The sequence below is a fragment of the Heloderma suspectum genome, chromosome 5, assembly GCF_057233095.1.
Source record: "Heloderma suspectum isolate Gila_16-S chromosome 5, 16-S_ref, whole genome shotgun sequence".
Classification (NCBI taxonomy): Eukaryota; Metazoa; Chordata; class Lepidosauria; order Squamata; family Helodermatidae; genus Heloderma; species Heloderma suspectum.
This window is the reverse complement of record NC_139462.1, coordinates 106661780-106676393: the sequence shown is the minus strand read 5'-3', so window position 1 is coordinate 106676393 and position 14614 is coordinate 106661780. Positions and strand designations below refer to the sequence as shown.

Below are 14614 nucleotides of genomic sequence, written 5' to 3'. Positions count from 1 at the left end.
CCTATCATGGGGGTGTTTTTTTTGTATTTACTTTTATTGGAATGGCGGTGGCGGCAGCCGGTCGAAAGATCGGCTGCCGCCCCCGCCCCCGACAAAGACCCGATGAACCGCCGCCGGGACCCGCCGCCGGGAGGGACATTCGGGAAAAGTAAGTCCCGTCCCCGGGGGGGGGGGTGCGGGGGGCGGAGAATTTCTCCCCGAAACTTGTTCGGGGGGCAGAACACGTTGGCGCTCGGCCCCCCGAAGTTTCGGGGAGAAATTGTCCGCCAACCCTAAGCATGAGACACCTGAGATCCAGTGGGAAGTCTGTAGCACTGAAAGGTGGGATGAGGAGCCCTGCATTTCAGTGCTGGGGAGCAAGGCAAGGAACCCAGGATCATAGCAGGGCTCACAGGTGTGTCTAGAGATGAAATGTCCAGCCAGACGTGGAGCAGGACGGCCAATTATATCTCCAAACACCACTGACAGTCTAGCCTTGCTCTGGCTGTTCTGTGGAGCACTGGGGAACAGAGAAGAGACAGAGAAATCCAACTGGGTTCTGGGGCGGGGAGGACAATGCGGAGAATCCCTCTTTTTTGTGTTTGCTATTCCCTCTTGGGAGGGGCTGGGGGTTGATGGGTCTCTGATTTTCCTCTTTTCTCTTTTCGGTCTTCACCTCTCCCGGCTGCTGATGGAGACCCTGCCCAGGAGTCCGTGCCTTTGACCATCCTGCCTTCTCGATGCTGGCTCTTTACCATCTCCGGGATGGAGCTGGCTTGCGGGGACATGGGATCTGTGCTGGCTCAAGTATTGGTCACCACACGCGCTTTCCCCCTGCGCTACATTGTGCCAGGAAATCGAGTCTGTGTCCTCAGGTTGGTTTGTCAGGGGAATTTTCACCATGGAAAGAGAAAGAGCAGATTTCCTTCACGAGGTACGTTCTGGCCAAATCCAACACTGCTTGTTTCCTGGTTTCTGAGGTGCCCAATCCCTTCCTTAGCTGAAGCTGGACACACCTGTTCCATCCCAGGGCGACGAATGGCTAGTTAACACATTGTGGCCCCGGGGGAGGGGCTGAGATCCCGTTCGCGACTGTAGCAGGACTGGAGGGATCCAGCACTCCCCCCCGTGCCAGACGACCAAGCCAGCTCTCCGCTGCACAGGGCAGGGCTGTTGCTGGGGACCTCCAACACGTTCCCCTGGGACCGGCCTGAGCCACAGTCCCTCCCTCCCTCTAATCTGCTGCTTTTCCTTTCCTCCCACCAGCAAAGTGAAGCCTCCATTCACCCGGCAAGTTGAAGCACTGGTCTTCCGAGTGGCTCTCCATGCCGTTCTCAGCAGGGAAAGAGCGGATTCCCACAGCAGAGTAAATTCTGGTTGGGGGCATCCCTGCCGGGGCAAATACCCTGTTCTGGGCCTGTGGCACCCAACGACTTCTTTCACATGTTCCGTCCTCACGGGTCGAAGGGAGGTTCCTTGGAGATGGCAGAAAAGAGCGAGTGCGTCCATGAAACTGTTTCCTGCAGCTGGGTCTCTTTGGAACAGCTGAGCTACGGAACTTCTCTAGCCTGTTTGGTGCCTTCCATCGCTGGCAGGGAGGATCCTTCGGCCGCCACACGCTAAGGTGCTGCTCTCTTTCCTTCCAGTGTTCCTACAGACCCTCCATTGTGGACATCCTGAAACTCACGCTGAGGGGCTTGCTGGCGGGGGAGCCCGTCCTCAGCCATCTGCTCTTTCTATTGCAGGTGAGCGGCTTAAAGCGCGGGCAGGAGGGATTCATCCTGCAGTTTGGAGTCCAAGGCAGAGTTTCTCAGGGGGCCCATTACTTGCCACCCCTCAGGCCGATTATGGGCCAGCAGAACTGCCCAGCCTTCAGCGGCAGTGTTACGGAACGGGACCTAATCTACAGCCGATTACCTTGACGGAAACAGTTCTGGCTTAGAATATTTAAGATGGAGACATTTCTGGAGCAGAGGAAGAGATTCTTGTGTGGAGGCTGGGGAACCCGCTGTCTCCCTGGGGGCTCAGACAAGGTTCATATGGGCCTCTGTCTTCTGTTACTCCTGCCTCCTGCTTGCCTCTGTAGGAAGGAAGAAGGTATTATGTCAAACTATTGTTATGTCAAACTGTTTGCAGTGTTAGTGTAAGCCGCTTTGAGCATCAGTATACTTTGGAAAAGCAGTGTTCAAATAAGGTGGGGATGGTGAGGAGAGACATGATACCTTTCTTTGATACCATCTGGTATCAACGCTGGTATTCTACATGTGATTCTCTCCGGGCAACATGATCTGGCTTTAAATCCAATTGCAGTAAACTGGACCCATTTGAGGACCACTGTGGTTGAGCAGCGCTACACGGATACGGTCAATGAAATACCGTGGGCAGAAGCAGGCTTGGGTGTGGTTTGGAAGACAACCCTACCCCCGCTGCACGGATTCTGAGATGCTGCTTCCTCCCACGGCCAGGAGAGCAGCAGAGCCTCATGTGCGGCATGTCCCTGCAGCACTGTGCGTGCAACCTGCCAGAGCTGGATGTGAGGAACCCCACATGCTTGCATGGGAAGAAGAGGCTTCCAAACTGCCCTTGGTCTGGAAGGGAACTAATTCTCCCATGTAACTTGCAGGTGCCTTGACAGGGGAGAGATGGGAATCCGTTCAGAGCCACAGTGGAGGTCAAAGACAGACTTTGTGCAGGACACAAAGGGAGGAGCGGGCACAGAAAGGTGTGTCGAGGCCCATCTTGTTTGCTTTCCCACCAGACATTAAGCCCTTCTCTAGGGTTTAATGCGGCAGGGCTCAGGCTTCATCAGACATCAGGCCAGGGAGGCCATCCGCTGCCTCCGCTAGCCCCTCTCTGCCAGAGGGCTCAGAGAGCTGGGAAGGATGGAACAAGCATCCCCTTTTGGCTGGGCCCTGAATCATCCAAACAGGTAATGGAAAGCCCCTTTAAAATCGGTCCCGTCCATCTCAAGGAATGATCACTTTCAGACACATTTTCCATGTTTGCCACCTTAGCACTGTCGCATCCAGCTGACATCTGTTCTCAGGCTGGATGTTCTCCCTGTGAGGGATTCAGAGGGGAACGTATGCAATAGAGAGTAGGGCTCACCTGAGGAATGATCGCACAATTTTCGGGCTTGTTCTCCTTCCTCGGTGCTCGGAAGGGACCTGCCGTTGGTTTCATCTTGTGCTTGAGGGTTCCCTGCCCCTGTCATCACATAGGCTACACCACACACTGAAAAAGAGAAGTAGGGAAGAAACCCACAGTCTATCTGGGTTGATTCTCTTCAGATGGGCCCAGTCCTTTCTTCCGCAAGTCTTAGTTCAGTTCACTATCACTGTTGGATCTCAACATCAACAATGTGGTTCAAATCCCCTTGGTGGGAAATGGTGACAGGGGCTGGGTACCTAACAGGCACCTGTATGGGTCGGATGCCATTTCTCATGGGATGGGAACAGAAAGATGCCATAGCATTCGGCCAGAAAGATCCATCATGTTGAGCAGGAGTCCCCCACATTTGCAGGCCAGTGAACACATTTGGGAATTTGAGAAACTGCTGTGGGCATCACTACAAAATGGCTAGCATGGAGGATGTAACTAGTCTCATCATGGCTTGTAATCTTATACCAGCTTACATAGAAATCAGTGGGAATAACTTGTGAATAGTAGGCCTCTATTCACACACACACACACACACACCCCTTTCTGCCACTCCAATGGAAATAAAACTGATGCCAGGCCCCAAAGAAGAGAATTTCCCGCCCACTTCGAAATAGGTATGTACGAAAGTGACTTACCTTTTCGCGGATTCTGTTCATAGTGGGGGGTGGAAGGCGATCCGGTCCTCCCCCCCGGAATCCTCAACGGCTGGCTGTGCTCCGCGATGGCTCCGTGGAGCAGCCGGCCAGGCCCAGGCCAGGGCCGTCCGCAGCCGGATTTCCGGCCGCGGAGGGTTCTGGGTAACCAACCCCCCCCCCAAACAAATGCGTACGCAAATGGCAGCGGCTACGGCCTCCACCATTTGCATTCCTTCTTTTTCGCCATCTTAGTCTACGTCAATATTTATGTAGACTAAGACGAAGAAAAGAAAGGGGAACGCAAATAGCGTAGGGGGCACTTATGGAGCCTATCACATCCTGGTAAAAGAAAAAAGATGGCGAACGCAAATGGTGGCGGCTACAGCCGCCGCCATTTGCTTTCCTTATTTTTCGCCGTCTTAGTCTACGTAAATATTTACGTAGCCTAAAACGGCAAATCAAAAAGGGGCGCGGAGCCGCCACGGAGCACAGCCAGCGGCGAGAATTCCGGGGGGGAGGACCAGATCGCCTCCCCCCCGTCGAGGATTCCGGGGGGAGGGATGGAACACCTCCCCCCCGCCATGAACAGAATGCACGGAAAGGTAAGTGACTTTCGTACATCCCTAGGGGGAAGTAGTGAGGAAAATGTTGGGGCCTGCTTATCCCCCAGCCTCAGCCCCCACATGGCGTTGTGGCCTAGGGTTAAGCCAAAGCCTGTCCTTCAGAAGCTTCTGCTGTGCACTACATAGGGAGGTGTCTGGAAGGAGAGGACAAGGGGCCCCTCTTCCAATTGCCCCCCACCTGCTCACCTCCCTGTCCTGACAGCCCCAAGCGAGAGCCACATGGGAGAGCAAGGGATGATGTCAGGGGGAAGGGGGTTGGCCCCCAGTTCAAGCTTCGCTCTCGTACAGATTGACGCTTCATCACCTAAGGTCTTATTTCAAGGTTGTGATATGGAGAGGTTGCTCTTGAAAGGTCTCCCTGGTCACTCTAACTGTCTAATCCCAGATGCCAACTGACTAACGGTAAGTCCTGATCCGTCTTTGCAGTTGGAACTCTCAGTGCCCCAGCATTTAAAGGTAGATGATCAGCACAGATTGGGGGTGTGTGCTTTTCCTCCCGCTCCTCCCGAAGTCTTGCCCCCGCTTGCTGAGCCCAAAACCGCACTACAGGATTCTTCTTTCAGCCGGGGGAGAGGACTAAAGAGGGGAATTCCTGCAACCTTTCGAAGCAGGTTCGCCCTAGCTCTATTCACGTACTAAGAAAAATGGAGATCGCCGTCTCGCACACACTCTTATTCCGGTGGCCACTAGTTGACTGTAGGTGGTTGCCAAAACCTTCACACAGAGAGAACTGAGCATCCCAGAAGCCAGCTTTGCTCGCGCACGGGGACCCCTGCCCAGGAGCTGCTGCGTTCGGTCTGCAAGAGGAGAAACGGCCAGGCCCGTGAAGGGGGCATTTGATGCAGAGGCCGCCCCTGTCTCATGAAGAGTGACGGGGGATAAAGGAGAGGGGTCCTCCAAGAAGAAAAGCCACCCACTCCTCCTGCAAACTTCTCCCTGTGAAGCCTGCTTATTAGTTTGTGTGTTTCCATGTTGCTAGACAGTAGCAAAGAGTAAAATCCTCCAGCAGCTCCCTATCCTTTGCAGGCGCAAAGAGGTCCGTGAAGCAGCGTTGAAAGTCCCCCTTCCCAGCAAAGAGAACACTGCCAGATTCCTGGACACCCTGGACTGGTGCCCAGGCCAGGCAGCACGAGGGGCCATGTTTGGCCTGAGCCTCCTCTGTGAACTGGGATCTTCACCCCTTCCTTGGGAATGGCCACGTTCTCAATCAATCATTTAGTCTGGGATTTCTCAGCATGGACCGCCAGCATTCACAGTGGCAAAACTGAGCCCTCAAGAAGTATGCTTTCTGCCCGGGTGGGTAGCTAGTTAATCTCTCCCCCCCTTCCACCCCTGCCCCATGGCCAAGGAAGGCAGAGCATGATGGAGTCTCTTCTCTATCCGGATGAGGTCAAAAGGGAAAAAAAGAAGAAAACAGCCTTACCTGCCCCAAAGAAATTCATTCACCCCCCAATCCCCAAATCCTACAATTTTGGGAAGGGGATCCCCCAAATTGGAGTCAGCTACATGTTTCCATGATCCAGGTCAAAAGACCATAAAACTCAAACCCCCCAAACAATGGCGTTCTGAATGTGAAATCTACAGTCACCCTTCCCTCAGTCAGCTGGTAACCTAAATCATCAATCTCTTCTCTTCCATCCAGATGCTGTTATACTTGAGGACTTTGAGGATGGGATGGAGAGGACGACTGGGTCGGACGGTTCAGGTGAGATGATGCCTGGGCTTGGGCGGGGTGGGGGGACTTCTGTACGGGAACAAAGGATCACGCCCACTGGGAAGATGGAGGCAGGTCTGGCTTTTCCACCTCTCTGATTCGAGAAGGCTTATGGGGAAAGCAGCGCCTCTTCAAGAAGGAAGTGGGACTCATTTCTCCTTTCTTGCCTGTTCTCCTTTCTTGTCTCCTTGCCATGTCTTTCCCCTCGGGTATCCCAACAGACAACTTTCTGCCACTGATCCAGTCCCAGAAGACCCTTTCAGAGGAGGTCGATACCGTCCGGCAGTTCATGCAGAGACTTCAGTCAGGGCAAAAGGTACAGTCAGCCATCGCATTTCTTACTTGTTATGTCAAGGGAACCCAGGCAGTGGGGCTTTGGGAGGGTTCAACAGCCCTCAAATAATGCAAGGCTTTTTAGCTGGGATTGACCCTCAGACAACGTCTGCTGCCTCAGTTCACCCAGCTCTCTGAAGGTTGCAAGCTAGGAGGGATGAAAACCAGGACCACCAAGGTGGCTTTCCCGAAACTGCAGGGGGGATTGGGAAATTACAGGCTGGTTATCGTCACATCTGTTTTGGGGAACTCAGCTGAAAGCAGTATTAGGACAAGTCCTTCTGAACAAGAATCACCTAGGGATGGCGGAGTGCCAACATATTCGGTCCTCTGAAGGTTGTTCGGGGAGAAATTATCCGCCCCCCCTGCCCCCCGCCCCCCCCGGGATGGGACTTACCTTTCACGAATGTCCCTCCCGGCGGCGGGTCCCAGTGGCGGTTCGGCAGGTCTTTGTCATGGGCGGGGGCGGCTGCCGGTCTTTTGACCGGCTGCCGCCGCCGCCATTACAAGCAAAGTAAAACAAAACAAAACACCCCTGTGATAGGCTACATAACGATTAACGTAGCCTATCACGGCTAGATTTGCAAAGTCAGCCATGATAGGCTACGTTAATCATCACGTAGCCTATCACGGGTGACTTTAAAAAACAAAAAAAAAGCCCGTACGGCTAATGGCGGCCCCCATAGGGACCCGCCATTTGCGTTCCTTATTTGATCCCTGTAGTCTACGTAAAGATTTACGTAGGCTACGGCGAAAATAAGGACAATGCAAATAGCGTTGCCCTTATTTTCGCCGTAGTCTACATAAATCTTTACGTAGACTACAGGGACCAAATAAGAAACGCGAATGGCGGCTCCCTATGGGGGCCGCCATTTGCGTACGTGCTTTTTTTTTTTTAAGTCACCCGTGATAGGCTATGTGACGATTAACGTAGCATATCACGGCTGACTTTGCAAATCTAGCCATGATAGGCTACGTTAATCGTTACGTAGCCTATCACAGGGGCATTTTTTTTCTTTTTTTTCTATTGAAGTTTGCGGGGAGACGGGGCGCTTCTCCCCGGCCTGAATTTCGGCCGGGTGAGGCGGGAAGCCTCCCCCCCGGCCTGAATTTCGGCCGGGCGAGGAGGGAAGCCTCCCCCCCCGGCCTGAACTTCGGGGGGAGCAGCGAAGCGCCTCCCCCCCACCGTGAAGCAAGCTGCGAGACCAGGTAAGTGACTTTCGTGCATCCCTAGAATCAACCTGGCTGGCTTCTGCAAAGGGAAGTCTTGTCTCACGAACCTTTTAGGCTTCTTTCTGAGTATCATTAGACATGTAGCCAGGGGTGATGTGGTAGACATTGTTCACTTGGACTTCCAAAAGGCTTTCGACAAAGTCCCTCACCAAAACCTCCTGAGCAAACGTAGCAGTCATGGGATATGAGCAGAGGTCCTTCTATGGATCAGTAATTGGTTAAAGAACTGAAAGCATAGAGCAGGAGTGCATGGTAAATTATCCCAATTCAAGGGAAGTCAATAGTGGGGTCCCACAGGCATCTACATTGGGACCAATGCTTTTCAACATGAACTGGGTACAGTTCAGGTCACCACACCTGAAGAAGGATCGTGGAGAGCTGGGAAAAGGGCAGAAAAGGGCAACAACAATGATCAAGGGGCTGGAGCCTCTCCCCTATGAGGGAAGTTTACAACACTGGGATTGTTTCGCTTGGAAAAAGGAGGGTAAAGGGAGACATGGTAGAAGTAGACAAAATTCGGTGTGGATGGCTTGAAAAGGAGGTTAGACAAATTCCTGAAGGAGACGTCCAGCCCTGGCTATTAGGCTTGAGGGCTACTTGCCACGTCCAATACCAGAGGCGGTATGCCCACGTCCAACCATTGCTAGGGAACATGGGCAGGAGGGTGCCGTTGCGCCCTTGGCCTGCTTGTGGAGTCCCGCTCGGCAGCTGGTTGGCCAATGTGTGAACGGAATGCTGGCCGGGATGGACCCATGGTGTGTTCCAGCATGGCTCTTCTTATGTTCCTATGAAACCACAAGCCATGGCAAGCCAGGGACCCATGGGAGACCCGCAGAACACGATAGCCCCCACTGGGTGAATTCAGACACAGTGGGCTGTCATGTTGTCCCAACCAGGCCATTGCCTCTCTGCAAGGGATATTCAGCTTCAGATGTCATCTGTCTCTGGATCTGGCATCCAAGCAGAGCTTCGTGTTAGGGGCCTCACTAGCAGCCTGTAAGTAACAGGATAAGGGGTTCAGGCAACTGCGAATTGCTGCCAGGTTGGCCTGCACCATATGAGGAGTAGGATACCACTTCGCAACCTGCATTCTGGCTGCCTGAACCATGTCAGACAAGGCCCGGAAACACCCCTCACTCCCTCACAGCCTGACCCTCCCCATTTCCAGAGGTTCCTGCTGGACTGCCGGATGAAAGATGGCCTTCCTGCGTGCCATCCCCAGCTGCTGCATGGCCGCAGGCCAGAGCAGCTGGGGGACAGTCGGCCTCCTCTCTACCAAGGCGGAGCTTGCCCTGGCTATAGCGGTGAGTGAGATGGAGCCCCTGAGAGGCGCAGAGCTGGAGGGTGGAGGAGGAGCCCTGTATTCCAATGTTGGGGACCAGACCAGAGGAATCCAGGGACACATGAGGGCTCTGGGGCTTCCATGGATGTTCTTTCACCCTCTGTGGATGGCGTATGGAGGAGAAAGGAGACAGAACAATCCAACCATAGGCCATTTGCTGGGGGACACGGGCAGGAGGGTGCTGTTGCACGCATGTCCTGCTTGTGGGTTTCCTGGGGCCAGCTGGTTGAGCACTGTGTGAACAGAATGCTGGGCTTGATGGACCCTTGGTCTGATCCTACAGGGCTCATCACGTGTTCTTACCTGGGTTGCAGGGCTGGGAGGACAGTTTGGAGAGGCCCTCTGTCTCGTTCTCGCCATTCCCTCCAGGGCCAGGCGGGGTGTCAGTGGGCCTGTGGTTCTCATCTGTTGCCTTTCACCTCTTGATCTCCCACAGGCAGCAATGGAGACCCTTCCTGAGGACTCAGGGCCCTCCTGTGTCCTGTCTGCAGTGATGCTGGCTATTCACCACCTCAGGTACGGAGGCGGCCTGTGGGCATTGGAATCAGCGCTGGCTCAAGGACTGGTCTCCGCAAGTCCATGGTGGCTGATTTGGGGAAGTGGGGGCAGGGGCAGAGTTTCGTCAGTGCTGTTTACCAGCTCCCATGCTGCGTGTAGGATTAGCCCAGGGATCACATTTCCCCAAACTCCACGTATCACAGGCTTCCAGAAGGTTCCTCTTTGGTTTATTTTTCAAGAGAAACCAAAATGAGCTCTGCAGTTACTGCTCCCTCGGGGTCAGTGTCTCCCTCTCTCCTCAATGGTCAAAGAACGTCTCACATGAGAGTTCTGTCATTTAAACCTCAGACGTATTCTTGGTTTACACCTTGCAGCCCTGGGGGAGAGCCTGGGGACCCCGTTTGAGACATAAGCAGGGCTAGGAGGGGATCCCGCACTTCCCCCGGGGCAGCTCTCTGCTGCACAGGGCAGGGGTGTTGCTGGGGACGTCCAACACGTTCTCCTGGAGTCCCTCCCTCCCTCCCTCTAATCTGCTGCTTTTCCTTTCCTCCTACCAGCAAAGCGAAGCCTCCTTTGAGCCGGCAGATCGAGGCTCTGGTCCTCAGATTGGCTCTTCATGGAGTCTTGAGCAGGGAAAGAGAAAGAGCAGATTTCCACAGCAAGGTATATTCTGGCCAAATGCATCAATGCTGGGGCAAATACCCTGTCCTGGGTCTATGGTGCCCAATCCCCTCTTTACCAAGTTCCTTCCTCAGGGGGCAAATGGCGGCGCCCTGAGAGGGCAGGAAGGGACGAGTGGTCCGTAGCTGCTGCCCACGTTCCCTTCTGGTTCATGGAGCTGTCTCTAGCTGGCGGGTCTCCCTGGAATTGCTGAGCTACAGGACTTGCTCTCGCCCTGGTGGAGCCTTCCACCGCTGACTGGGAGGACCCTTCAGTCGCCCCACGCTAAGCGGCTGCTCTCTTCCCTTCCAGGGTTCCTGCCAACCCTCCCCTGCTGACACCCTGAAATTAATGCTCAGGGGCTTGCTGGCGGGGGAGCCCACCCTCAGCCATCTGCTGTTCTTGTTGCAGGTGAGGGGCTTCGGGGGGGCAGGAGAGGTCGATCTTGCCCTTTGGATTCCAAGGGAGAGTCTTAGTTGACCCAGCCTTCAGCAGCAGCGGAAGAGGACGTGGCCCAACGGACAGCAGCACAAGCCGAAGGGAGCAGGTCCCGTGCAGAACGTTCAGGATGGAGTGACAGGGGCCATTTCTGGCACGGCCCTCCTGCCTGCTGCCTCCTGCTTGCTTCTGCATGGATGACTCTCTAGTCCATGAGCTGTGATCCATCAAGGCAGAAAGTCAGGGAGGGGAGGACGTGGTTGTGCAAGCCTTGTATGATGTACCTTAGTTGGCGTTTAAGCCGCTTTAGGGATGATTTGACTTCCGAAAAGCAGCATCCAAATAAGCGGAGCAGGAGGAGGAGGAGGAGAGACACACCTGATATCGAAGTCTGAGGCCATCTGATATCAAAGAGGGTCTTCAAGATGTGCTTCTCTCAGGGCAATAGCATCCATCTCACACAATCCGATGGTATTGCTGCGGACCACTTTGTGATCCAGTTCGGTTGAAAAAGGTGGTGTGCAACCCCCATAGGACTCTGACCTGCTGCTTCCTTCCACAGCACATCAAGTACTGGATGCTGTCGAAACATGGCCAGGAGAGAGGCAGAGCCCTGACATGCGGAGCATCCCTCCTGCGCCATGCAGTCACCCTGCCAGACCTGGATGTGAGTATCCCCACATGCTGTCACGGCCTGGAGCCCTGGCCTGGGACTGGGAGGGAATTCAGAGGATAGACCAAACTGCCATTGGGGGGCCAGGGAACTATTTTCTTTATGTGATTAGCAGGTGCGGGGGTGGGGGCGGGGAGGGACACCGAATCAGAGTCACAGTTGCAGGTGATGGGTTAACCCCCCCCCCATGCCAGGGTCGTGTTCCAGGTCGTGCTTCCCATCCTGCCTGTTTGGGAAAGGACAATCTTGACAGTTTCGTGGGGAACGGACGTGTCTCTCAGTGCTTCTAAGACCCAAAGTCGTCTCATGCTCCCCTCCCAAATGCAAAGATAGAGCATCCCACTGGGAACCGGTCCAGTTACCCTGAATGTGGAGAAGGTGGGTTAGAGCTCTCGCTAAGGGCTAATCCTACCAGTGGAGTTGCAGAAAGAAGTGCATTGAAGCAAAGGGAGGAGCTGAGAGTGGAATGTGCATAGAGATTCATCTCGCTTTCTTTCCCACTAGACATCGGGAGAACACCCTGCTCTCGGGTACTATGTGGCAGCTTTTGGCCTCCACCTTACCAGCAAACATGAAGAACTAAGGGACCAGGCGAGGGAGGCCATCAGCTGCCTGATGAAGCTGCTTCTCTTCCAGAGGGGTACGGAAGCTGGAAAAGCTCCATCTGCTGCTCAAGTTTCTTTACCCCCTGCTTCCCTTGGATTTGTCTTGGGAAGGGAAGAGAAAGATGTCAGGCCAGTGGTAGAGGGCAACCAAGCTATAGCTTCTGGCGCGTCTCTGTTAGGGCAGAGAATGACTGACTTGGAGGAGGAGGAACTGTGGTGCCAGGGGGGAACGGGGACGAAGATGCCTTCCGGCACCCCCTCTGAGTACCGTCACTGCTTGTCTCTTTTAGGTCTTCCAGGAACTCTTCACTGAGGGCCAGAAGAGAGAGTTCCTGAGCATGGCTGTGCTGACTGCGCATGGATCCCAGCTGCGGACAAGTGCGGCTGGGGTCCTCTTGGTCTACACCATGCTCGGGCAATCCCATGTGGTACTGGGGACGGAGGTGAGTCAGCGGCTAAGTCGGCTTGGCGCAGGGGAACGGACGGGTCTGCGCAGAGAACTGCATTTGACATCGGCGGTGTCCCTGTGTCATGAATAGGGGGCGCGGGGGAAGGAGAGCTGCCCGCACAGCTTGTGTTTCTCACCCTGTAAGGCAAGGGCAGTGAAGGAAAAGGTACTGCAGCAGCTCGACATCCTCCAGAGGCAGAAGAAGGTCCCTGAGGCGCTGAGAGTCCTCTTCCCAAGCAAAGGTGACTGCCAGATCCTCGACACCCTGCATGTGTACACATGCAAGGCTGAGCAAGGGGCCACGTTCATCTATCCCCGGGTTCTCCATCTCTTTCTGGGGAATGGCCTTGGCCTCAATCATTTAGGCTGGGATTTCTCAGCACGGACCACCTGTGTTCTTCGTGGCCAGATAGACACTCAATTAGTGTCCTTCCTGGCTGGCTGTGTAGCTGGCCGATCTCTCTCTCTCGCTGTCTTTCTCTTTCCGGGCCACGGGAAGAACACACAGGAAGCTCCTCACTAAAGTGTGTGTGTGTCAGGGAGAAAACATATCCTTAAAACACTTCATTCCTTTTTGCCTCTAGTCCCCCAAACCCTCCAATTTTGGGAGGGAGATTCCACCTCCACCACCATTAGACTAATCTACCTGTTTTCTTGGTCTCAGTCACTAACAGGTAATTACGTAAAGACCCCAAATAATGCAGTTTTATATGTGACGTCTTCAGTCATCTGCTACCTAAATCAGGTGGAATACTCCAGTATCCCCTTTGCTTCTTTTCCCTTCTGTTCCATCCAGATGCTGTAATTGTTGAGGACCTCGAAGAGTAGGGGATTCGCCACCCCAAACTGGGCCATCCTCTTGACAAGCGGCACTGTCTGCAGCATTGAACTAAATGAAAGGAAAGAAAATGCAAAAGGGTCCGGCCCAGGAACGTGAAGGATCAGAGGGAAGGAAAAGAAAAACATGCTCGGAAAAACAATGCTATTTGGGGGAGGAGGGATTAAAGACCAATGCGTTCTCAGTCAGCAGTCGGGGGGAGAAAAGTTTCTGAATGTCATTATTTGTGAAAATAAAACAATTACAGCCCATGATTCTGCTGCAAGACTCCTCGATCCCATGTTCAGTTTGAGGTACTGATCCACAGCTTCCAACATATCAAAGATGAAGACAGGGACGTGCTTGTTGTAACCTGATGTCAGGGTGGAAACTGAGCCCATAGAGCCCCAAAGCAGCTCTGATTCTGAGGAAGGAGGTGTGTGTCTTTTTGCATGGCTGCTTGTGGTTCAGGGCGTCCAGGTCTCTGCTGTGCTTCTCCGTCTACTCTGAGTGGAAGCCAGGGAAGACCTCTGTCACAACAGGATCCTGCGCACCAAGAGGTGGAGGAGGTGTGTGTCTTATTTCAGGAGCCTGGCTCCCCTTCCACTTTAGCTGTGCTGCTCAGGGAAGGGGGGTGGGGTGGGGGTGGAGCTCTGCCTGCTGAGCTTCTGCCTGGTTTTGCACTGCTGCATGCCACGCTGCTTTGTGGATCAAGGCTGATACTGATCTCTTGGTCTCCCATGTATCCTGCCTTCTTTCCTCCAAGGAGCCCACGGCGGCGTACATGATCCTCCTCCTCTCCATTTTATCCTCACAACAGCAACCCTGTGAGGTGGGGTGGGCTGAGAGTCAGCGACTGGCCCAAAGTCACCCAGTGAGCTTCCATGGCCGAGTGGGGACTAGAACCCGGATCTCCCGGCTCCCAGTCCAGCACTCTCACCACTACACCACACTGGCTCTCCGATCGGACACTATTAATATTTTTTTGCGAGGCCGAAGATCAGATAGCCAGAGATTTGGCAACTGAAAACTTTTGCGCCAGACAGACAGAAGACTGGAGGGAGGAGAGTGGAGAGGCAGCTAGTCCTGATGCAAACTTCAGCCCAAAGTGAGCCCTCTGCCTCTGCAAAAAGGTACGCGGAGGGCGGAACTGCAGCTGCTAAAAAAATCTCCTCCTATGTGGGTCACTCAGAAATACGGATTACTGACAGGGCTGCAGAAGTTCCTGGAGCCATCTCCAACCCCAGATTTTCTCACTTCCATGAATGCTGGATTTTGGTGGATGGGACGTATTGTCCAGGATGTCCGAACAAAATTGCAGCTTCAATTGCAGTCCACAGCTGCCTGTTTCTAAAGACAGTTGAAGGGATTGTCTAATAGGAAAGTGTTGGTCATTTTAGAGATATTGATATAGATATAAATATAGTTGCAGATATATGAGCATATTTATACGT

General features: G+C 53.8%; 1 protein-coding gene across 2 annotated transcripts; it reads left to right on the top strand.

The window, feature by feature from the left end:
* The first annotated feature begins 1043 nt into the window (after nt 1-1043).
* LOC146344246 (uncharacterized) lies at nt 1044-13431 on the top strand. 2 transcript variants are annotated; one of them, XM_084860335.1, is made up of 10 exons: nt 1044-1724; nt 6042-6104; nt 6335-6429; nt 8848-8983; nt 9458-9537; nt 10077-10182; nt 11180-11284; nt 12186-12338; nt 12489-12585; nt 13140-13431. In XM_084860335.1, exons 4-10 carry the CDS (start codon nt 8876-8878, stop codon nt 13169-13171), a joined length of 681 nt encoding a protein of 226 aa, XP_084716461.1. In that variant the 5' UTR covers nt 1044-1724; nt 6042-6104; nt 6335-6429; nt 8848-8875; the 3' UTR covers nt 13172-13431. The 2 variants fall into 2 exon arrangements, with proteins under 2 accessions (XP_084716461.1, XP_084716462.1); XM_084860336.1 differs by lacking the exon at nt 1044-1724 and adding an exon at nt 1725-2076.
* Nucleotides 13432-14614: the final 1183 nt, after the last annotated feature.